At 40.6% G+C, this 23,664-nt stretch overlaps 1 protein-coding gene across 6 annotated transcripts in view; it reads right to left on the bottom strand.

Annotated features, from left to right (window-relative positions):
- Positions 1–1,616: 1,616 nt before the first annotated feature.
- Positions 1,617–23,664, bottom strand: part of PHF21B (PHD finger protein 21B) — a 170,453-nt gene continuing 148,405 nt past the window's right edge. For all 6 annotated transcript variants that reach the window (XM_080577556.1, XM_080577559.1, XM_080577557.1 and 3 more), the window contains 8 exons: positions 22,885–22,936; positions 18,016–18,092; positions 13,957–14,011; positions 10,398–10,420; positions 8,762–8,920; positions 7,223–7,298; positions 6,171–6,274; positions 1,617–3,902 (listed from right to left, as the gene is read on the bottom strand). In XM_080577556.1, coding sequence (XP_080433682.1) covers positions 3,678–3,902; positions 6,171–6,274; positions 7,223–7,298; positions 8,762–8,920; positions 10,398–10,420; positions 13,957–14,011; positions 18,016–18,092; positions 22,885–22,936 — 771 coding nt within the window. In that variant the 3' untranslated portion in view covers positions 1,617–3,677. The remainder of the gene's footprint in view (positions 3,903–6,170; positions 6,275–7,222; positions 7,299–8,761; positions 8,921–10,397; positions 10,421–13,956; positions 14,012–18,015; positions 18,093–22,884; positions 22,937–23,664) is intronic.

Raw genomic sequence — 23,664 nt, 5'->3', positions numbered from 1 at the left:
GAGCAGAGTTTCATCTGATGTGGCTGTTGCCACTCATTTCAGCATAATGCCTGCCATTATAACTACAGAGGACCTGCAGAACACAGAACAAAAAGTACGTATCAGTTTATAACACTCTTCTAGAAGTTTGAGTGTTACTAATAGGCCATCAAACTGCTAGGAAATGAGCATGCAATGGTATGTTGACATGTAGAATAAACTCCTATATAGCTGCTGTAGTCTGCACCGTCATCCTTATGCAGCGGTCTAATAGAAATGGGAAAGGGGTCTGTGTTTCTTCCTTAAAGAGTTACTTTTTCTCTCATTTCTGAAGAAGGGGAGGCAGTGAGAGAGGGAGGAACAGGTGAAATTACATTTGAACAAGTACAAATATAAAAGTGACAAGCTTAGAGACAATGTTTCATTCCAATGGCGATCTGCAGAGCAGCGCCTCTGAGAGATAACTAACAGTCTGTCATGTTAAAAAAGAGAGCTCTGAACCTGTGAAGTCTTGCATATCTTAAAAAATAACTTGCACTTGGAAAGGGAGGATGGGAACCCCACAGCTACTGATTCCTGTCAAAGGTGGTGCCTGGTGCCATGGCAAGGAACACAGCAGCTACCACAGAGTCCACAAATCTCCACCAAAACCTTAATTTAAATTACTATCAAACACTAAAGGCTAGTGTAAGTCTACAACTTTTTGCAACCATATTAATTATTAAGGCAACATGCAGAGAGTTCTGTTATTGTTAGCACAATATTGAGTTTATGGGTTAAGGTGGCGGCAGGGTGATGATGATGGTGGTGGTTACGTACAATTTCTGCTTTGTGGGAAAGGTTTCTTCTAGAATCGAAGCACCTTTAAGGAAAATAAGGGTGCCCTTCAAGTAGCAGAGGATAGGAGGGAGGGGGAAGCCTAGCTGCAGTGGAGGAGTTCTCAATCCCTCTTGCTAACTACAGCCTGAATTAAACTGTAACACAGTGCCAGCAAGTGAAAACAAGGTGGTGGTGGTGGTGGGGGAAACACATCCAGAAGCAACAGCCAAGCAAAAAAAATCCTGTCTTCTCTGGAAAACAAAACAAAACCAAAAAAAAAACAACCAACCAACCAAAGAAAACCTTCCCAATAGGTGCAAGTGTCATTGCTGTGTCTCCTGCTCTGCATAAGCATTTGTGGTAGGTTTCATAGGGCTTTAACATTGGCTTGCTCTATTTTGGTTGTTTTATTGAAGTTGTGCCCCTTCCACCTTCCAGAAACCAGACAGCTCCTGCAAAGGACCTAACCTCTCATTCTTTAATTACTACATTTATACAGTGACTTATAAACAGCTTGGCAGAATGGGCCCACTGCTCTCGTCCCAGCATTGGACCATTGCCTGAATGCACCTAAATGCAAAGCCTGTGAGGCTGCCAGCAGATCTGCAGCAGCAGCAACCGTGTCTCCTCAGCCTGCGGCAAGTCTCCTTCCAGTAACCTGCCATGAGCAAGAACCCAAAAATTTTAAGATGGTGTTGGAGAAATGAGTGCTGGTTGCTTACCCTGGCCTCTGCAGAAACTGGCCAGGAAGGGCTCACAGTGATGGGTCCTGACCAAGGCGAGCTGCACCCCTTCAGCAATGAACGGCACGACAACTGTTAAATTGTCAATCGAGTTTAATGCATCATAAAGAAGTAAAACTACATTGGCATATATAAGACAAACACTTTTTTTCTTCTATGCACACTATCCACTGGACAGTCCCCTTTTCAAAATAACTACTTTTAACAGTCCAAGACACTTCTTCAGAAATTCTTCACATATTCAACCTTCCACACTTTTTTTTTCTTTTAATTTGTCTGAGAAAGAAAAAAAATCGTTAAACCTGAAAACATTTACATTGCAAGCCACATTAGAATGCATAATTGGCATACAATAACCAATGTATAACAATTGTCTTTTATTTAGTTCACTTTGTTCATCAATAAAAGAATATAAAAATCTTGTTCAACTGAGTGTTGTGTATTAAAATAGATTTGTATAGTACTGCACAGTTTCTCCCGGAGTTGTGAAAATGGTTGAAGGGACCATGTGCTGCCTAGTGATGGGTGACAGAACAAGCCTGTCCCCCGCTTGTTTGTGTTTTCTTAAATAAAAAAGAGAGAGAGAGTGAGATTCGGCACCATGTGATAGGCTGATGTGAGAGACTAGCCTCGTGCTGTGCTCTGGTGGCTTCTCGCTTTCCTCAAGTATCTGTTCTGCTAATTGATGAAGAACTCAAACGACAGAGATGATGGTATCTGGTGGGGGTGATGCTGAGAAAAAACGGGGTGCCCGTCACTCTCTTCCCAGGCCAGCAGTGGGGCTGTGGGAAGGGTGGGTGGCCTGCAGACCCTGGCAGGATCAGGAAGACTAGCTAGTGAAACAAACAGGCGTGCGAGGGTATTCTCAGGGTAATGCCAAATGCTTCCCAAATGTGCTAAAAGCCAACAGAATCTTAAAAAGGAATAGTTTCCAAAAAAAAAAACCTGAAAAAAGTAACCCCCCAAAACAGCCAACAAACCCTTACAATCTGCCGCTGCCTGTCCCTCCCCAAGAACTCTTGATATTATCCAGTAACAACCCCTTGAGGCAGTTGTTTTTTTTTTTCCTGTACCATTTCAGCAGATATTTCTGCAAGCAATAAGGAAAAAACAACAATAATAATAAAAAAATACATACAATACCAAAAGTTACAGACTTTTAACAATAAAAATGCAGTACAAAAATGTAAAGTTATCTTTTTGGCATATTATCTGTACTGTCAATAAACAAAAAACAGATATTTTTTTTCTTAAAAAAAAAAAAAAGAAAACCCCCAAAATAACCTCTTTAAAAAATGAAAGCCAACCTGCCAAGGATATCCACTGGTTTATGCTAAATCTTGCACAAAAACTCCATAAGAAAAATACACCAATAGCAAAATAAGTAAAAAGGACCTGCAAAAATGTAAGGAGTTTTACAGTCATACTTTTTTAAATACTTCGGAACGCATATACAGAAGCATCAGCATGAAAATACTTCAATATTTTACTAGAAATGCTAACTTCATACAGTTTCTTTATTTAAATATCTGCAATTCTCAACTCTAATAATACTAAAAAAAATGATCTTTTGTTTTGAAGGCTCTGTGAGTGTCCGTTCTGGTCAAAACAGCCCCAGTTCTGGCTCGCCCGAGTCAATGGAGCCAACTTTGTTCCTTTGATAAGAATCCATGTCAAGTCCTAAGTAGCTCGGTTTCTTTTGATATCACCGATTTCCCTCCCACAGCTTTCAGCCCAACTACGTCCCCACTAGCTCACTAACTCTTTGCGTTTTAAATTTTCCCCTTAAGGCAGAACTGCAAAACTGCCTGTCTCCCCACAAAAAGGATATTCCGCTTTCTATCAGCCGTACTCTTCCTGTTCATCCTCAGTCATAAATACATTAAGGCCAACATAACAAAAAAATCTCATCAGCACTGAAGGTCTCGGCAAACACAAAACCGCAGCGCGTCCCGCTCCCTGTGAAGCAGCCGCCACAGTGACCTACAAACAGGACCTTGCTTGTTCCTTGCGAGTTCCTACATGTACAAAACACGAGATTGTTCCTTCTCTCCTTTGTCTCAGTTTAATCTCTCCTTCGCGCATGGGTGTAAAGTTTCTGTTCCCCCTTCCTCGGCTCTGGCGCAGCCAGCTCTGTCAGTTGTTGCCCTGCGACTGCTGCAAGGCTTTGTGCATGGCAGCAGAGGCAGAGGAGGGTTTGATCCAGGGGACGGTGAGCAGGGAGGAGGTGGTGGTTGTCGTCATGGTAACCTGAATCATCTGCTCATTTTGGATCAGTCTAATGAGGGTTTTGAGACGTTCCAGTGATGACTGAGTCCCTTTCTGCTGGGCCAACAGGCTGCTTTTTAGCTCTAAGCATTTCTGTCAAACAAAGAGAAGGGGAGAGAGAAGGGAAGATTGAGAATACGTTCAAATCGGTGTCAAACATCTCTCCAAACATCTTTTGTGTCTCGAGTGCACGTCCTTCTCAAATGAAGTATATTCTCCTTTAGGGATAGCAAAAGCATGGTTTAACAAATGGAGCAATCACCAGTGTCACATCCACTGCAGCAGCTGTCTAAGGTAACAACACTCTTCCACGTCCAAATGCATGCAGAGGGCGTTTCTGACCTTGTCCTGTGTGCAGAAATGCCTTTTGCACTCTAGACAGGTTTTCGGCTTGGACTGTAATAGCTGTATTACTGGAAAGCCACGAAGCCACCAGTGAGGTCTCTCAATCTTGCCCAACGGCACTGACAAAGATTTGAGGGATAAACCTCACCATGATGCATTTTGTACCTGCCACAAATTTTATGGAGTCGGTACTGTGAAAGTAAGCTGTTCTCTCTAAACATGGTATCAATACGTTTCTGGTGGAAAACTTAGAATCTAAGACACTACCGTTATACCACAACAGTCACAAGAAAACCTTTTTGCTGTGGGGTGGCCAAACTGCACTCCACCATCACTTGAAACGCTTCACACAAATTTACATGAAAATGAGCATGAGAGCAGGAGCCAAACAAAAGCATCCCAAATCTCCCTCTTCTCCAAGAGGAGATGAGGAAGAATCACTAAACACCAGCTGGCCCATGAGGGACTATGTGATGGACCAAAAACCAGAGCCTGCCTGCTAGATGGAAGGGGATGGTGGCCTCTCTATCATCTGACACCTCCCAGTTTCTTTCTCCTGTTGGTCTCAGGGATCTGGCAAAACTGGTGACTTGTCCACAGATTGCTCCTCTTTGGCTACAGTGGGGTGGGGGAGTCTCCAGCTCTGAAGAGGTGGGAAGAGCTCAGCTGAAAGTCAAGTTATTCAAAAAGACACTGTGTGGAGCTGCTCAGCGATTGGTGTAGACAGGTGAAATCTCAGGTGAAAGATAAATCACATTCTGTTTTTACCAAATCATACCATTGCACCTCGGGGGGTGTATGCAAGTTCTCTCTTTAATTTAAATCTCTGTTAAGGAAAATACCAGGAATGAAACTGCTTTGTGTTGGAACAACTTTAATTGCTTTTCTCCTTTCAAGTGGACGTATCTCCAATAAATATAATCATTGGCTGATAGTACCAATTAAATAAGACTGTCTCCCTCTGAAAGATCCTGATTCTGCTTAGGTAGAAAACTTATGATTTTGACAGTAGTGACATATAAATGATAGCTGAATGCATCCCCAAATGCCTTTCTTTTCATGAACACCTCATGCTACTGCACCCTCCGAAGCGTTGAAGATATTCCATACACCAGAGTCACTTCTTCATGCATATGTTTATTTCCATTTGTGCTGGTGGCGGCTATGCACAGTTACAGGGAATATTCCCTACTGTGATGCCTTTTAATAAGTTAGTACTTTTCCTTCTTCTTTATTTTAAATGCAATAAATATTTTAGTATGCCTCCTCTAGAAAACTGCAGTGGTAAAACAAGTAGTGACCAGTTACTCCTGCAGCTGCCACTTTGATTTTTCCAGGGTAAGAAAGTTTCAAATATTTATTAAGCCTGCCATGCAAACTAACAGCTACCCCTTAAGAGTGGGCCTGAGGTGAGCTAGCCCCAGATAAGCTCCTTTCTCCATGGAGGATAGGGATTATAGCTTTTATTTCAGCCCACTCATTACTGCCAGAGATTGGTCCTCATAGCACAGTATGCGTGGGAGACATCTCCAGCAGAGTTGTGAATCCTTTTTCACTCATGGAGAGGTTGTAACACCATTTATCCTCTAAGAGAAATAAGGATGGTTATTTCTACCTTAACTCAGGAGTTTTGGAGCTGATGGACAAGCAGCTACCAATGGAACACATGCTTGTGACTGATCTTTCATCTGGAGAATGGAAATGCCTTAATGTCACTGGATAGGACAGAGCTGTGTAAGGCACTACAAGGAAGACAGGCACAGTTACTTTGTGTTTTTATGTGTGCAACAGGACTTCAGTCACCAGTGATTTCTCCTCCTCAGGCTGCCCAAGCAGTTTGCTTTTGTGCATAAAGGAAGTCCACATGTTTTTCCTCACACAGAAGTGCATGCATGCTTTAACATCTGTAGCTTTGGAGCATAAAAAAATTTCTAGCCACAAAAATACCAGTTTTTCAAGCATAAATTCTTTATAAACATCTCTGTGGGAGACTGTGTCCCCAGTCAGCAGTCCTACCTTTACTGCATTGTTGAGAAGTCGATCTTTTTCTTCTAACTTTCTGTGCTCACTCTTCAGCTCACTGCTTCTCTTTAATAACTTCCGTTTCTCTTCTTCTTTGACTATGGAACAATAACATTAAGGATGCAAAAGTTAAGAAAAGGCCATATACCAAAGCTGTGTGCTTGTGACGCCACAAAGCAGAAGCATGTATTTTGAAAGGTGAGCTTAAGGTCTCAGAAGCCTTTTGTCAGCAAGTACAGATGAATAAATCTGGAGTTTCTGTTTGCATGCATCTATGTCAACAACTAGCATGCAGGACAACCCAAAAACTATTATGCACCTTTGAGATGAACTAGAAACAACCCTTGGACCACATGTGGCCCTGGAAGTCTTCAAGAAAGAGGTGAAGGGTATTTAAGAACTGGTCAGCCACCTGGTTCAGGTTCAGTGACCCTGGGTGAAAAGCACAGATCATAACAATGCCAGACTTCTGCAAAGCTCCTTACAAATACACTCTAATGCCAAACAGCCCATTGTAAGAGTGCAACAGGGAGCAAAACAAGAATAATGGCCAATGTATAATAATACACTATCTGATACTAATGACTGTGATACCAAATAATACCAAAGCAATTACAGACTGGTATTAGTGCAGTATGTGAGATACTAGTCTGGCATCATGCTACAGACCCAATTGTATAGCTCTGCTTAGCCTGACCGTGTCTCTCTACCTCCTAGCCTGACATGATTCTGCCTCAAAATCCCATTTTCAGCCCTGTTCCCAGGAAGGCACCACTTCCATGATAGCCTCCTCCACTGAGCGAAATTCATCTGAGATCGATCTCAGATTCCTCAAATAGCAAATATGGAGAAGGAGCAGAGAGACAGAAGGGAAGAGAAAGTCACCTACTGTTCTCAGCCACAGCCCCTTATGGCCCTTTGCTTAATACTGCCATGATAACTGGTAGCATTACAACACTACTTTTGTATCAGTGCCATGAAGGATTCAAATGGTATCGCCCATCATGAGCAGAGAATCACTTCTCAAAAGCTGCATCAATCCCTACCTGTTTTATGAGTAACATAGGAGTGAACAATAGCCAGAGTTCCAGTCCATGGCACACTGTCATCTTTCTTTAACACCTATAAGCCCAGGAAACAACAGAAAGTTAGGACCTCACAAAGGCACACATTGATGTTTTTCTTCCTCCAGCCTCACAGCTCTGCAGGACCAAATCTAGGGTCCCTGTCTCATGTCTCAGAATTCACAAGCTGAAAAGTAATGAGATAATAATTTGAGTAGCACCCTCCACTGGGGCTCACTCCTTTTCACATCCATGTACCTACCAAACAGTGCTAAAGGGGGTTACAAAGCCTCTGCTTCTTGTTGCCATGACCAGAAGACATTCTTTAGCCCCTGACAAGCAGACCTCCACACTGGTGGAGTATACAGGAGTATTGTGGATGGTCCACAGGAAAACATGACTTTGCAGACCTAATCCTGGGCTTCCCTCCTCTCTACAACTATGTGCTAGAATTTCCCTTTGACATTTTCAAAGGAGCGTAACAGTGATTTCAGCGCTAAACACAAAGAACTCTAAGGCACAAAATCTAACCCTCCACTCTACAGTTTAGTGACACTGCATTGTTTTAGTAATTGTTTTACTGCTCCTGCAATCAGCATTATTCACAGCAACTAGACAAATTATCATTTCTGACATAGCTATGATCAATAACTATCATGTAATAAACATGATTTAAAGAACATGAAGTGCTCTCCTTACACCTTTCAGATCTACTGGTGAAGTGTCTGCTTCTGACACTGTGTACTCATACATAACATTTACATTACTTGTTTTGCAATCTACATGCTGGTGACTTTCTTGTCAAGAAGAGAAACAAAGGAAATGAAGAGACACTTTCAATCATTTTCCAGGACAAACCTCAGCAGATATGATTATGGTGAAGCTAGGCTTAGAATGTATATTCTAAGTTAGAGATAATAAAAATACCAGAAATAAATGTTGCAAACTGTATTAAAATCTCCTCAGTATTAGCTAATGTGGTCCCCTAAGCTGTGACCATAGTTTAGTTTAATTTAGTGGTACACAGATTCAAGGTTTTTCCTATTTTCTCTTCTCGGTGTGCTATGCTACAAAGCTGGTGAAGGGCCTGGAACACAAGTCCTGTGAGAAGCAGCTGAGGGAACTGGGGTTGTTTAGTCTGGAGAAGAGGAGGCTCAGGGTAGACCTTATTGCTCTCTACAGCTGCCTGAAAGGAAGGTGTGGGGAGCTGGGGGTCGGCCTCTTCTCACAGGTAACTAGTGATAGGACCAGAGGGAATGGCCTCAAGTTGTGCCAGGGGAGGTTTAGGTTGGAAATTAGGAGACATTTCTTCTCAAAAAGAGTAGTCAGGCATTGGAACAGGTTGCCCAGGGAGGTGGTGGAGTCACTGTCCCTGGGGGTGTTCAAGGAAAGGTTGGACCTGGTGCTTAGGGACATGGCTTAGCGGGTGACATTGGTGGTAGCGTGATGCTTGGACCAGATGATCTTGGAGGTCTCTTCCAACTTTAATGATTCTATGATTCTATGTCCCATGTAGCTTACCTTCTGTTGGCACTTTGGACAGACCCAAACCCCCTTGGGGGCAGTTTTGAGGGGTGGGTCCAAGCAGTTGAGGTGATATGCCCTGGGACACGCGCCACAGGGCTGCAAGTTAATGCCACGCTTGCAAGCAGTGCAGTGTTCATCGTGGTGGATCTCATTCTGCAAGAGAAGAATGGCTTGGGTCAAGTCAACCCATTGAGCACTTCTCCCTAGGCAGCACTCACAGGCACTATTCCAGCAGCCAGGCTCATTCAAACACAAAATCTACTTGTCAGAAGCACCCTGGCAGCTGTAGAAGACAACAGATATAATGGTGTATGACAGCAACAAATACAAATAAACAAACAAGCCAGAAGCAAGTTCCCTAAATTGAAATAGATAGAAAAATAAAAATCAACTACTCAAACACAGGAAGGAGTAAACTAATATAGCCAGTTTGTGATGTTAGAATTATTTCACTTGTTCTTGATAATGTGTCACTCCAACACGTGTATCAACATGGGCAGCTCTACTTTAAAGTGTGGGTAAAAGTCAGTATGTGGATCACTTGTCCTTCAAGTCCAAGGCAGAAGGAAGCAAGCAAGCAAAAGTTTCTGGGGAAAAAGCACAGTTCCATGTTTTATGCATGATGTCTCAAAGAGCAGTTAAGAAAACAGTATGCTCGAGTATAGCTTTTCCCTATGTACCCTTCTTTTGAGAACTCCTCTAGAGGGCTCCTCTGTCCCTCTGTTCTCCCTTTTGCTAATTGTTTTCTGTTCAGACTCTGACGAACTATCTCCAACAAGACTGATTAATACTTTGTCTGAAGCAATATATAACATGAACTAAGACTCATCAACAAAGTTACAATGTCATGTAGTAAATAGCTATGCTAATCTGGTGGCAATGTTAATTACTCTTTGTATAATTAAGTGCATTTTAATAGAGACTGATTTTGAAACTCTCATGGTTTTGTGAATCATTATAAAGAAAATCTAAATTTTCCTAATATTTTTCCAGCAAGGAGAATAATAATGTTGTATCTTTGTTAATTCCAAACGTATATTTTCACTTTTAGGGATACTAATTATAATGTTTCATGATAATTTTAGTCAGGCTTACATCTTGAATTCGAAATCAGTCCTGTCAAAAAACAAACCAAACCAACAAACAAAAAACCCAACTCTCCAAATATTACTGTTTAAAAATTATCTACTCTAAATTTTTAAACTCAAAGTAAAGAGATTTAATATATATAACCTATAATGGTAATTAATTTTTCTTAAAATATTCATTAAAAAACACAAATCTGGAATAGCACTTTCTCAATTAGGGGATTCTACAAAGGGATTAAACTCAAGCTATGTACACGCAAGCCCTTGAGATTCTGCCTCTGAAATTGTAACTCTGAGGTGCAAAGATTTACATAAATGAGAAATATTTCACAAAAGTAGTATGAAAGGCAAAGAGAATACTGCAATTCTGTGGTATAGATAATCAATAATCAAAAATTAATCAAATTAATCAAAATTAATCAAAAAATCAAAATTAATCAAAAAATAATCAAAAAATAATTCTACAATAATCAGAAGAAAGTTCTGAACTACACAGTGATGATAAAAGACACCGGTAAATACACAGATTTTGCTACACATACCTTCCAGAATTGATCCTCATTTGCTAGCATGTGAAAGAAGGGTAGAGAACAGATTAGTGGGAAATACATCACTGCAATGAATGCTAGTTCTCAGCTATGGGAGTGCTTTTAGTCAAGCTGTGATGTGGGACATTGTCAAAATTAACGCAGGCAGAAAAGAATGCAATTACAAATAGGAGAATGAGCAGCAGCAAGTATTTTTCAAATTGAGATTTTAAAATTTACATTGCAGGAATCCAGCACCCAAAGGTCTGGTAATACGAGAAGCACAGATACTATTTTCAGTTTTCAAAAAGTTTCCTGCGGAGCTCTTCTCTGCATGTCACTGGTCTGAAAGTCTTTCTTAAGGACTTTAGGCTGCTGGGTGTTGAACAGTCTGGCCCTGAACCAGCAAGGCACTTAAGCAGGTGCTTAACTTGGAGTACAAAAGTGGTGCCACTGACTTACTGTTAAATGCGTTTAAATGTTCAGCTGATTCATGACTGAAGTGTTCAGCTACTTGTGGGAGAGAGTTCTGCGTTATCATCAGCTCTTTATCATCAAGCTTCTCCCACCCAAAATGCTGCTGTTTTCTGACCTTCTGATGAACTGAGCTCTGGTGATTGCATTCACAGCCTGATAGGAACAAGAAGCATCAGAGCTCTCTGGAAAACAGGCCAAGCCTTTCATAAAAATATTTGTGACATTGATCCCACTTTGATCCAAAAATAAAAACTGAGAAAATTTTAACAGCTTTATGGAAACTGCACAGTGGCTTGTGATTTTTTGCTGCTGACTCATAAGAGACTGGTACATGCTGTTCCAGTGACAAACAGCTGATGGAGAGGCCTTTCTTTGGATTGGAGTGGTGACAAATATACTCGTATTTCTGTCCTTAGCTCCTTCGGTTCCCTCCCTGATCACAACTGGGAATACAGCTGTCCCAGTGTGAGCCCACATATACTGAGCAACCTGTGAGTTGCACACATAGAAGATGCAGACACAGAGACACCATGGTCACACACATGTAAAAAGAGGAACATAAGAACAAAGGAACAGCTTCACCTAAGTTGGACCAAAGACGCAAGGTCCTTTGCTAAGAGCATCTAACTCTGCTGCTCAGGCAAAGTGCAAGAACTGGGCAAGCACAGCATAAATTTTTATACTCCAGAAGCATCTTCCCAAATGCTAGCAGTCTGTAGTTTATGGGTTTCCCTAACCTGGAGTTTGCATCTTCATCTTTACATTTAACAGACTTAGATAGATTTTTCTTCCATAGATTTGTCTGCCTTTTCCAACAATTGTAGCTTCCTTTGGCATTCAGTTCCATAAATAACCACAGACTTATCTGCAGATGTCACTACATATACACAAATACACACACAGAGATCCATGGGTATATGACACCACGATTACTCAGGGGGCATAAATGTTATTCAGATAAACAGAGGCTTGATAATTGAAGAGTCTTTTCTACAAATGATGTATGTCAGGGGATGTGACCTCATTTCAGGTAAGACATTTTCAGATAAATGAATCCTGATTAACTGACATTTTGCTGAAAATTTACAAGAAATGTTCTCTTCTGTATTTCTGGAAATGACAGTTGTTTCCTGTACTTCATAGAGCTTTTTTTAGTTTGTTTATTTCTCTTTTCAGCTCAGTTTTGTTGTGAAGTTCTAGACATTTAAAACTATGTCAAACTATGCTTTCTAGTTAAAATTAAACCGAAGATGGATTTTTTTAAGGAGTGTTTTATAGCAGAAGGGGCAGTCAGCTATGCTCTAAAGGCAGACAGCTACACCTCTGCTATTTCAAGCTGTCTGGGACTGCATCTGCCTTCGGTCAGAGCTTACATCACATTGTGCACAACAGTGCCCAGTGCATGTAAGTAATTACAACCTCCAGAGGTGGGAGGGTCTGCTCTCAGGAAGTTCAGTGTAAAATTGACAGAATCTGCAGAACCCCAGCACAGATTCTGGAAGCTGGACAAACCAAAGATACAGGAACCAAATAGGAATTAACAATTAAGGAGAGAGCGCCGTGGCTTCCAAGCAGCTCCGTGACAGGCACATTGATGGAACTCTGTCCCCTGCCTCCTTCCTTGCAAATCAAATGGGAAACATGTGGAGGAAAGAAGGTCAGAGACGTCAAATCCTAACTTAAAAGAAATCTATGAAGGGGCTGGCAGCATGGCTTGCAAACATTGCCATTCCCTCCAGATATATGTTTACCAGGGAAAAACAAGTGGTATGATAAGACAAATAAAAATTATAAGTTTAATTTTCAGGCTAAAACTGAGCTGGGAGTAACATTCTTTCAACTGGAGCTCACATGAGGATGGGCTCCTGCTAAGAGGCATGTCATCATAGCTGTTTACCGTATAATAACCTCTCCTGTCCTCTGACACCTCATGCACTAGAGGCATACAGTAAGTAGGCCAATTGTCTGCATCTAGCACATGAAGTTTTGAAAGTAGAGAAGCATCGTCGCATTTAAGATGGCGATCCTGTGGTGCAGGAATTCAAGGCAAGGCCAGAAAGGTGACTCAAGCACTAAACATGACACTTGACAGGCATACCAAACAACCACTGAAAAACTGTCAAAACTTCAAGACTTAATTGAAATTATTCCTGTAAATACTCCTAAAATGGAAATAATATTTGGATCAGAAAAAAGCCTGCCTTCCCTTACCTCTAATGCACAACAACAGAGCCCAAGTTAAGAAGGCAGCACAAGGGCAAGGATATAATCACACTTCTCTATTTTCTTTTTCTCCTCTTCTGTAATGCAACTAAAGTTTCTTGCCTTATCTCTTAAATTCCTACATGGGCCTCATCTAAAGAATTAAACTGTACTCAGTGTTGTCCTTGTTTCATCTCCCACCTCTCAACGCTTTGCCTTCTCTATATGTTGCACATTTTTCCATGAATGAGCTCTTCTCATGAGCTATTCATAATCTTCAACAAATGGCTCCTCCGAGTTGTTCATTCTCAATGCTTTTACCAAGAAATTTTCATTTTCTGAAGTTCTTATAAATACAAGGTTGGAAGGCATCTACAAGGCCATCAAATCCAGTTTTATGTCTCCACCTCTTGGACTGAGAAAAACTGTGGTTTTCAGCAGTTGTTTTTAAAGCTAAAGATATGGTATATTTCTAGCCCTTGAGGATGGAGAACAGCTTCTTAAAGTTGACAAGAAGAGGCAAATGAAAAGTCCAGAATATAATTTTTTTTTTTTAGATCCCAATTTTTCAAGACATGCTTTTAAGCAGTTGGAGTTGGCAATACTCTCTTCTTGAATCAGTCCTCTAACTTCATGGTGCTTACAATACTAGAGATCAGATTTGCCATTGATTGCAGAGTCTTTGGATCAGTTTCTATACAGCCCTGACCTTTAGCTTTATCCTTTATCCATTTTTGCAAGAAAACCATCTATTTTCACTCCACGCTAAAAAGCGCAGGAACCTTACACAGAGCAATGCCCTATGGTATCCTAGTAGTAATTCCTATGAAATCCTGCTAATAAATATTTAATGTGTCATCAGAGCAGTAGTATATTCACTTAAAAATATGCTTACCTCTTGTTGAAAGGAACAAGGGATTATTCAAATAATTTGATGCAAGGCGTTTCCGCTGCAAGGAAAAAGAAACCATAGCATCACTGAAAGCTGCTCTAGTTGTCTCTTACTGTTCCATATGGCTATACTTTCTATGAGTTTCCTTTATACATAACCAAGTATCCAGAAGCCAGTTCAGTGACTTAGATTATTCATTGCTAACCCCTAAGATAGCTATATAAACAGTTGCATTATTTACCTTTCTAACAAGTTCTTCACAGAGCAGTTTTACATGCATTAGATTTTATTAACAAGCGAGAAATGCAAATTGCACATTATTGACTGAATTTCAGTATATGTTCTAGGCAACTGAAACAGTAACTCCAAACCTAGCAGATAACATCCATAAAGGAAAAACTGCATAATAAATTGTTTCTGTGAGATGACATCTTTATTTGCATATATAGAAATGGAGATGGACTTCCCACCTGCAGAAAAACATCACTATCCTCTGTGACACTTGCCCACAGTTAGTAGAAACATACTTCATTTGTAAGCTATGCATTAGAACCCAAGTGAAGTATTTCTCTTTCAGAAGTTAATGTATATGACCTCTAGAAGCTTGCAGTCATTTCAATCTGCTGTGGTTATTAAAGACCTTCAAACTTGCAAACACAGTCCACTGTAAACCTGACTGAGATGTTTAACAAACTGTAATGCAGTCCATCAGCAGCTTAGAAGATGGTAAAAGCTGTTGGTCAATAGCTACCTGGGCTTCATTAACAGTCTACATAACCCTTAATAGGTCCTCTAAGCCATCCTCCTACAGCAGGACTGGAAACAGTACCATTTTCCTCCGTTAGATGTTAAGTCTATGCTTAGAGGAAAAGTAGTTTTTTTTTGCTAATAAATAATTTATTTTGTGATGAATAAACTCTTCTTTTATAAACGGATGCATGGCAGTTTTTTAAGGAATTTTGAATTGATGTTTCTTCAAAAAATATCCAGTTTGAAACTTAACCCATTCCTATGCTGAAGGACAACAACAAAGAAGCTACCAAGAGTGGGAAAATAGAATGGTATCTCAGAAACATTTTCAGAAAAAAAAAAAAGCTTTGCAAATGAAAAGCACAACATTCAATTGAAGACATAAGACTGTGATCACATTTTTGTAATCAAAGAAGTTAACATTAACACTACGGATGCTGAGCTCCTGCAGTTTTGAGGGGCATTGGCAAATAAAAAGTCTAATTTATATGCAATTTCAATTTAAACAATCATGAATTAAAGATCATTCTGTAGACTAACCGTAAACTAAACTGCACCAGAATGCCTGAAATGCCACAAAATACCTCAACTCACTGATTAGCAAATCAATCTGAGCAGCTAATTGATCAGTGAAAAAACATCTGCCTCCATTTTACTTGAACGGCATTCCCCATGGTCAGTACTTAATGACAGCTCCTAATGAGGACACAGCTTATCAGTCATAGGACTCTTTTACAGACATTTCTTTCTCCATGCCATCCTTCACTTCATGATATGCTTTTGAGAATAGATATAATAAGGAGTATGAACTAGGGGTGCAGCAGACCTCCTCCGTCACCCCCTCCATGGCTGCTCCATGACAACTGAGTTTCTCATGAATGTTGATTAGACTACAGTCGCAAAACTCGATTGTAAGTTATTTTAATAAACTCATCAGGACAGAAAGGCCTATGAGAAGACACTGCAAATGTAATGGTAGCAAGCCTAAGGTTCCTACTGTGTTAAACACTGGATATATGAACATAAGTATTTGCTCTGAAGAGGTTGCTGGAGAAAAACTGAGTCCTGAAGAATTCAAGTGCCCAGAGAGGGAGCATAAAAATCATAATATTTCCAAAAAAAAGAACAACCAAGTTAACAAGCAGCTTGACTGCACTGATAGCTTTCTTCTTAGCCTCATCTGTCCACTGTCTGCTAACAAACACAGACATTTGCAAAAATTTTGTTATGCCAAAATTTCATCACTGATACCTGCGTAAAGAAAACTTACTTTATTTAGGCTTAAAGAACCAGAACATGGAGGAATCTTGCTTAAATGGAAAGCTGGCTGCAAATCAGTTTAATTTCTGCAGGAAGTTCAAATAGTAACCCCAAACTGCAGTACAATGTTAAAGATGGAAATTTAACATGCTAAATAAATAGAAACATAATAAAACCACATTTTTAGAACAAGTTAAGTCTATTTACATGCTGACTTTATACCAGGTTTGCAATGCAATATTTTGTAGGCCCAAATTTTGCTATTGCCATAAATGTAACAGCGTACACATAACAGATGATAGAGATCATCCAGATCCATTTTATTTTTAATTACACATTATTTTACTTATTATGCAGGCTTTCTTACCCTCCGCACAGCACACTGATTCTTAAACCAGTATGTTCCTTTTATGAATGTATCTAATAAAAAAAAAATAAACTAAGTTCTCAGTTTATTATTTGGCACATAGGAAAAGAGGAATGGCCATGCAAGTCTGAAGACAACGCAGCACTTCTATTCTTCAGGTCTGACCTAATGGGACCATGTGTATAGGTAAAATAGTAATTAGATCCCACATTAATTTAGTCTTTTTGGCCTTTACTAAAACTATCATGAATGCTAGTTTGAAGTAAGTGATGTTGTAGGGTGAAAACCTGTTGCTTAGCTACTGAGATTAAATAATATTTTTTTCTTTTCCACATCAATATATCTTTACAACTGAATGCATGGCTCTGCATTCATATATACTTTTGTAATAAGAAGTACTTAAACCTTTTATTCACATGAAATAGCACTGTGGTAAAAAAAAAAAAGTGAATGATCACAGGATCACAGAATCACAGAATCGTCTAGATTGGAAGAGACCTCCAAGATCACCTAGTCCAACCTCTGACCTAACACTAACAAGTCCTCCACTAAACCATATCACTAAGTCCAACATATAAACGTCTCTTAAAGACCTCCAGGGATGGTGACTCAACCACCTCCCTGGGCAGCCCATTCCAATGCCTAACAACCCTTTCAGTAAAGAAGTTCCTCCTAATATCCAACCTAAACCTCCCCTGGCACAACTTTAGCCCATTCCCCCTCGTCCTGTCACCAGGCACGTGGGAGAATAGACCAATCCCCACCTCGCTACAGCCTCCTTTAAGGTACCTATAGAGAGTGATAAGGTCGCCCCTGAGCCTCCTCTTCTCCAGGCTGAACAATCCCAGCTCCCTCAGCTGCTCCTCGTAAGACTTGTTCTCCAGACGCCTCACCAGCTTCGTTGCCCTTCTCTGGACTCTCCCAAGCACCTCCATGTCCTTCTTGTAGCGAGGGGCCCAAAACTGAACACAGTACTCAAGGTGTGGCCTCACCAGAGCTGAGTACAGGGGCACAATCACTTCCCTAGACCTGCTGGCCACGCTGTTTCTGATACAAGCCAGGATGCTGTTGGCCTTCTTGGCCACCTGAGCACACTGCTGGCTCATATTCAGCTGACTATCAACCAGTACTCCCAGGTTCTTCTCTGCCAGGCAGTTTTCCAACCACTCATCTCCCAGCCTGTAGCTCTGCTTGGGGTTGTTGCGCCCCAGGTGCAGGACCTGGCACTTGGCCTTGTTGAACTTCATACAGTTGGCCTCAGCCCATCGGTCCAGCCATCCTCCTGCAGAGCCTTCCTACCCTCGAGCAGATCGACACACGCACCTAACTTGGTGTCATCTGCAAACTTACTGAGGGTGCACTCAATCCCCTCATCCAGATCATCGATAAAGATATTAAAGAGAACTGGCCCCAGTACTGAGCCCTGAGGGACTCCACTAGTGACCGGCCTCCAACTGGATTTGACTCCATTCACCACAACTCTTTGGGCCCGGCTATCCAGCCAGTTTTTAAGCCAACGAAGCGTACGCCAGTCCAAGCCACGAGCAGCCAGTTTCTTGAGGAGAATGTTGTGGGAAACGGTGTCCAAAGCCTTACTGAAGTCAAGGTAGACCACATCCGCAGCCTTTCCCTCATCCACTAAGTGAATCCAATTTCCCTCATCCACTAAGTGAATGATCAAGTACCTCGGTTTCCAAGAGTCCACTGTAGGCTGGATTCGCTGTGCTTCTTCTCTTCCTTTCCTGACGTTTGCTCTGGATTTCTGTAACCATGGAAAAAAGCATGAATTGTGTGTTTCTCATTCATCAGGGAAAAATGTAGCTCTAACTTGTTAATCAAGATGCTCTTGCCCTCAACCCCTTGAGCTCTGTGTTCAGTTTCAGTTTCTAAAGTGTTATTTGGGTTGCATCAGCACTGATATTTGCTGCAGTTCAAGGCTTGACATTAATAAGCTTTTCCTTGTAAGACTCACAACACAGGCATGTTTTATTTTTCCCTTCCTCCATGGTGGAATTCTGCTGCCCTACAAGATTTTTATGATGATCCCTTCAGACACACATTCAGCAAGCATCAACAGAGAGCTTTCAAAATGCTATCAATGTCTGCTATTAACGAAAATGAAGCATACAAAGCAGTTAAGCCTTGAAACCCATATCAGATGAAAGTACAGAGATCCTCTTAAGTTTCATTTATATTATTTTTTCTCTGCAGAGGCTAGAAAAAACAGTCAGAATGGGATGGGTAGATTCAGCTCTAACTAGGGCACTATGACTTATTCATCCAAAATAACACAACTTCATGATCCTAAACTTGCAAAGTGTTTTTGCAAGCTGTACATGTAACTATGCCACTGGAAAGAGCAGTGCAAAAATAAGCTCATTGAATTGCTGTCCTGTTTGGGAAAGGGGGAAAAACAGAAGAACTCCCTTCAACTAAACGGCAACACTTATCGAAGACGGCACTTACTCAGGACTGCATTTAGCAAAAACTAGTCGTGTGCAAGCTTCTGGATACACACACAGAAAAAGTGAGCGAATTCCTGGCCCACTGAAATCTGCAGATTTAATGCTGCTTTTATCTGAGCTAGGATATCATTTCCATCACAAGGAATTTCTTTTTCCAGCTCTTTATGTCTGTTCAGAATGGTGAGATTACTATAAGCATGTATTTTACAGTCTACTTTTTATTCCAATAATAAAGTAAGAGCAGACATGCTTTAGCAAGGAGAGCCACCCAGCATCCATCCCATGACAAGAAGTGTGTGCAGCTGGGCTGATGCTTGCTCCCCAAGTGAATATTTTATGGCAACATTCACACTCTGCGGTGATAAACCACAGAGCTCTTTTTAGTCTAAATGCCCCTCCCATGGTTGTGACACCTCCATTCTTTTCGCTCTGAGTAAATTTCTCAGAAGGAGAGGAACTGGCAGGAACACTAGCCTGTCAGCCCATCAGAGGACCAGGAGCACACCCAACAGAAACTCATGACACCATCTGGTTCTGTAGAAGGTCTGGCATCTTTTGCCAATGTGTGAGGCCCATCCCAGAAGGTCCTCCAGGCCAGAAAACGGTCTCAAGGATATTGAACACTATCTCCCATTTGCAATCCAACAGAAAGATACAGTCCAGCTGTCAGGATGTTTACAATACATGGGAATTGGATTCCTGACACACAGTTTTGGCTTCCAGGCACCCTTTCCAAATGTTGATCACTTCTCCACAGAGTAAAAAGGGCCATGTGCCACAGTATGTGATATGAGTATCACTGGTCACGTCCTGAACACGGTGTCCTTAGGGACAAGGCCAACACTCTGCATGGATTTTGTACAGCCCTGAGTTCCCAGATACTGATTTGAAACTTCTCATTCACAAAGGACTATTGGCTAAGCCGCCACTCTTGCAGTGGTGGATGTAGCAGACAGAAACTGGATAGACAAGAAAAACAGAGGAGCAACTACTTGTGTATTCTGGCTGGGTTTTCCCACTGGCATGGGAACATGTCACCTCTCACACTTGGGTGTCTCTCCTAGGGCAATTCAAAGAGTACAGGCAGGTCTGAATCACAGCCTGACATAAGACAGACATATGCTTCCATGCAACTCCTGGAGCTGTGCAGCATCTCACTATGAAGAAACGTGCGATCTGAGACTGCACTGAGATGTGCAATAAACCCCATCTCTGAGACCACTGCCAGCATGTCGTTAACATCCTCGGTGCCATGAAACCTCCAAACAGGAAGCCATTGTATGGGTAATGGCTTCTGCCCCACCACTGAAGTATTCCCTACGATGTGCTCTTCTAGCTATGAAGAAATTGCCATCCTGGAGCTTCCAAACCCTTTGGCAGCCTATGAAGGGAATCTGGCCTCTGCAGCCGGATGAGTGCTACATGTGGATCCAACAGCCTGCCACAGAGCCATGGGAAGGAAGATTGTTGTTCTCCATGTCAGTTCTTACAAGGGGAATGTGCTCCAGGCCAGAAGTGCCAGAGATGTCACAAAAGAAGAACCCATGTGCTTTGATGCTGGCAAAGAAATGGAGAAAGTGGAGCTGCGCTGCCTTTTGACTTTGGTCTCAACAGCATGAGCACGAGCCGTGGTTTCTGCAGCCAGTAGCAGTAACCCAAGCTACAGGGTCAGTGCATCCAGGGGCTGCAGCATCTCAGCACTCACAGCAGCACAGGGAAGAAGCTGGAGACAGACAGACTGCCCAGACAGACTTACTCCTTTTCAGAGGTTGTCACAAGGATGCAAGATTGGGACTTTCCACTGGTCTGGGAAAAGAAACAAAGGATTTGACACAGCAGAGCTTTCTGTATGTTGGGGTGCATAACTGGGCTGACTGTCTTCACGAGAAGCCTGTGATGGATCTATAGCTCTCTGCCCTTTTGGGTCCCAGGTTTAAGAGAGAATTTCTTTGGTACATGCTCTCACCAAGGCAACAGAAATATTTGATGGAGCCTGACTCACACACGTGGTAGAGACCTGGAATACAGCTTTGGAAGAGGCATCACTGTGGTGCAGAAATAAAATCTGGCTGGGGGGAAAAGCAATTGCAGTGAAAATATATGGAAAAAGAGATGGAGAAATGAACTAAAATAGCACTAGATGTACTCCACCTTATGCGGCCATCAGGGAGGGAGGGCACAATGTCAGCACTTCGTTTATGGAAACTGTGAACAAAAAATATCCATGCTTCTGATAAAAGGAGTACGTACACCCAGGAGTGCATCTGTAAATAATCACAACCAGCTAGACCAGAGGCATAGACTGGTAGACTTTGTTACTTGCCACTTCTGCTAAAAAGTATTGAGCATGTTTTCTCTTCCTTTTTCCAAACAGGGCTTAAAAAAGTAAAAATAAGTAATTTGGTTTGACTGATTAAAACATTCCAATAAGCTAAATGGAAATACTTGATTTTTTTTCTTTAGCTAAGAAGTTTGTTTCTAGAAAGACATGAACTAAAGACTTCTTTTAAATCTTTTGTTTTCAATCTAGATTTTTTTTACACAATGGCAATGATAAAAAACATTCTTACAGCCTAGAGAAAAAGACTATGTCACAACCACAAACTACATCACAGAATTATTTAGTTTACTAATTTTAAAAATACAACCAAAACAGAAAAAAAAAAAAAAGAAACTAAATGGCAATACATTTGATAGAGATTAATAATCTTGAAGATAGCTTTATGTTGGAGGCAAAGCTTCAATAAGCTGATGTCTGTATAATGTCTGTATAATGTAACACTCTGTATGGTCATTCTATGAGGCCTGTAATGACAATTCATCTTTAGTGCAATCTGTATCCTGCAGAACGTCAGTGGAAGGGGCCCTGCAGAACAGAGCTCTTTTCCCAGTAAGGTGAAAGATCCTCCTCTGGAAGTTAGCTGGAAAGGCTGCTGGACTGATAGAGAAATCCATAGAGAAGTGTATCACAGTCCCTCACCACAAAATTAGCAAATAAAATGAAGAAATGCAGTAATGCTGTGGATTAATGATACTGAGTGAATAAGCTTTTAATGACTCAATCCTGATACTGTTTAATTCAAAAAAATGTAAAACTGAGGAATACATTAGAAGTACTAAAATAAACTGAACTGCGTAATGACCACTCCTTCCTGATAAACAGCAATGGCTGATAACCGTAAATATGACACAGCACTAAAAAATAACCGTTAGCATGTGAAAGCTATAAGGGTATTTTTGGCAGTTGCAATCACCAACACTCATGAAGAAATACCCTTTCCATAGTAAATAGCTCTTGGTGGGAGCTGTTTATTTCAAGGTAGTAGGAATATAAAAAGTGAATTTGTCTGATAGAATTGATTCTGCAGGATTAGTATTATAGCAGTTAGGTTCAAAATGTGCATCTCTGCACTTACTGTATAACAGAATAGAGTAGTACTTGATGTTTTGAACATAAGCATTAAATCCACACAAACACTTTATTAGTTCTAATAAAATCAAAGGGCAAAGAATTATTCAAAATGAAGTTCTCTCTGTTGTAAGCATAATTTGCACTTCAGCATAATTTCAAACGTTGTCCTATTTTCCTTAGACAAAGAAAACAAGAACCAGTCATCATTTGCACTTTTTGGATTATAAATCTTCTCCTAAAATTGCTGTAGCTTTTAAATTTCCATTTCAATCCATTACCATTAAGGGATTAAAAAGGCCGATGGCTTAAAGTTTCTCTAAACTGCTTTCAAATTCTCAATCATTGGGACATTAAATGTTTTTCTAAAATACAGATTTAAAGAGGAAAGAGAGAGGAAAAAAAAAGCAAGAAAACACCAGAAAACCTGCTGCATATATTCCGGAGACTTTATAATTAAGATGCTATTTTCTCTAGAATTCACAGCCTCTCTTAAAACCAAGGAACAGAAGCAAAAGAAACCTTATTAAAAAGAAATCAAGCTGTAAATAACTTGGACTCTTGAGTCAGCAAGGTATCTAAGAACGTGGCGAACTCTAAAGCAGTTCCATTTGGCTGTGGAGCAGCAGAGAGAAAAGATTTCACTCAAAACCTGAACTGCAGAACATATGGCATCTTACCTTCCAAATGTTCTGTTGTAACCAGTCCTAATGCGACCATGAAGGCAATTTTCTATGGAAGGAAATAAACACACATTAGATTTTCTACTACAACAATTCTGGTAGAAGTAAATAATCTGGCATTGACAGAATAAGGTCTTTCAGAAATGTCTATTACTTGAATGCATAGCAATATGAAGAACTAATTGAAGATTTGCTTCAGATATGCCTGGTCAGTCATGCCCTACTTGTAGGACTATATAAACTTTAACAGTTCAGAGACTTATAAAGCCAATGATGTATGATTATTAATTGTACATAATGCATGACCAAAATCCAGTCAATTCAATTTCATATTGCTAGTTGCTTTGTTACTCCACTCTTTAGAAAAGTAATTGTGTATTATTATTACTGTCTGGCACTGTTTTTATTGGATACAAGCAAGCTATATGGAGAAGATACGACACTCTTTCACTGAACTTTTCAATGCTATATATCTGTTAATAATTAACAAGACACCTTAAGCATATTGAAATCTCCCCCCCCTTCAAAAAAAAAAAAAAAAAGAATAATTTAGAAATTGTTTGTCCCAAGTTACAGAAAGAATATCACATGCATGAACTGTGAAGGGGTCTGCTGATCCCTTATCTTGCCTCAATGGGGAAGCTAACAAACATCTCCCACTGACAGCAGTGAACTCATTTTACAGTGAGGAATGTGATTTAAAAAATGACTCAGAATTTTTGGTACACTGTGTACACACAAACCACATCTGCATACTAACAAAACTTTGAAATATGC

Source organism: Anser brachyrhynchus (genome assembly GCF_964034855.1).
Source record: "Anser brachyrhynchus genome assembly, chromosome: 1".
NCBI classification, from domain to species: domain Eukaryota; kingdom Metazoa; phylum Chordata; class Aves; order Anseriformes; family Anatidae; genus Anser; species Anser brachyrhynchus.
The sequence above is the reverse complement of the archived record's forward strand: the minus strand, read 5'-3'. Positions and strand labels throughout refer to the sequence as shown.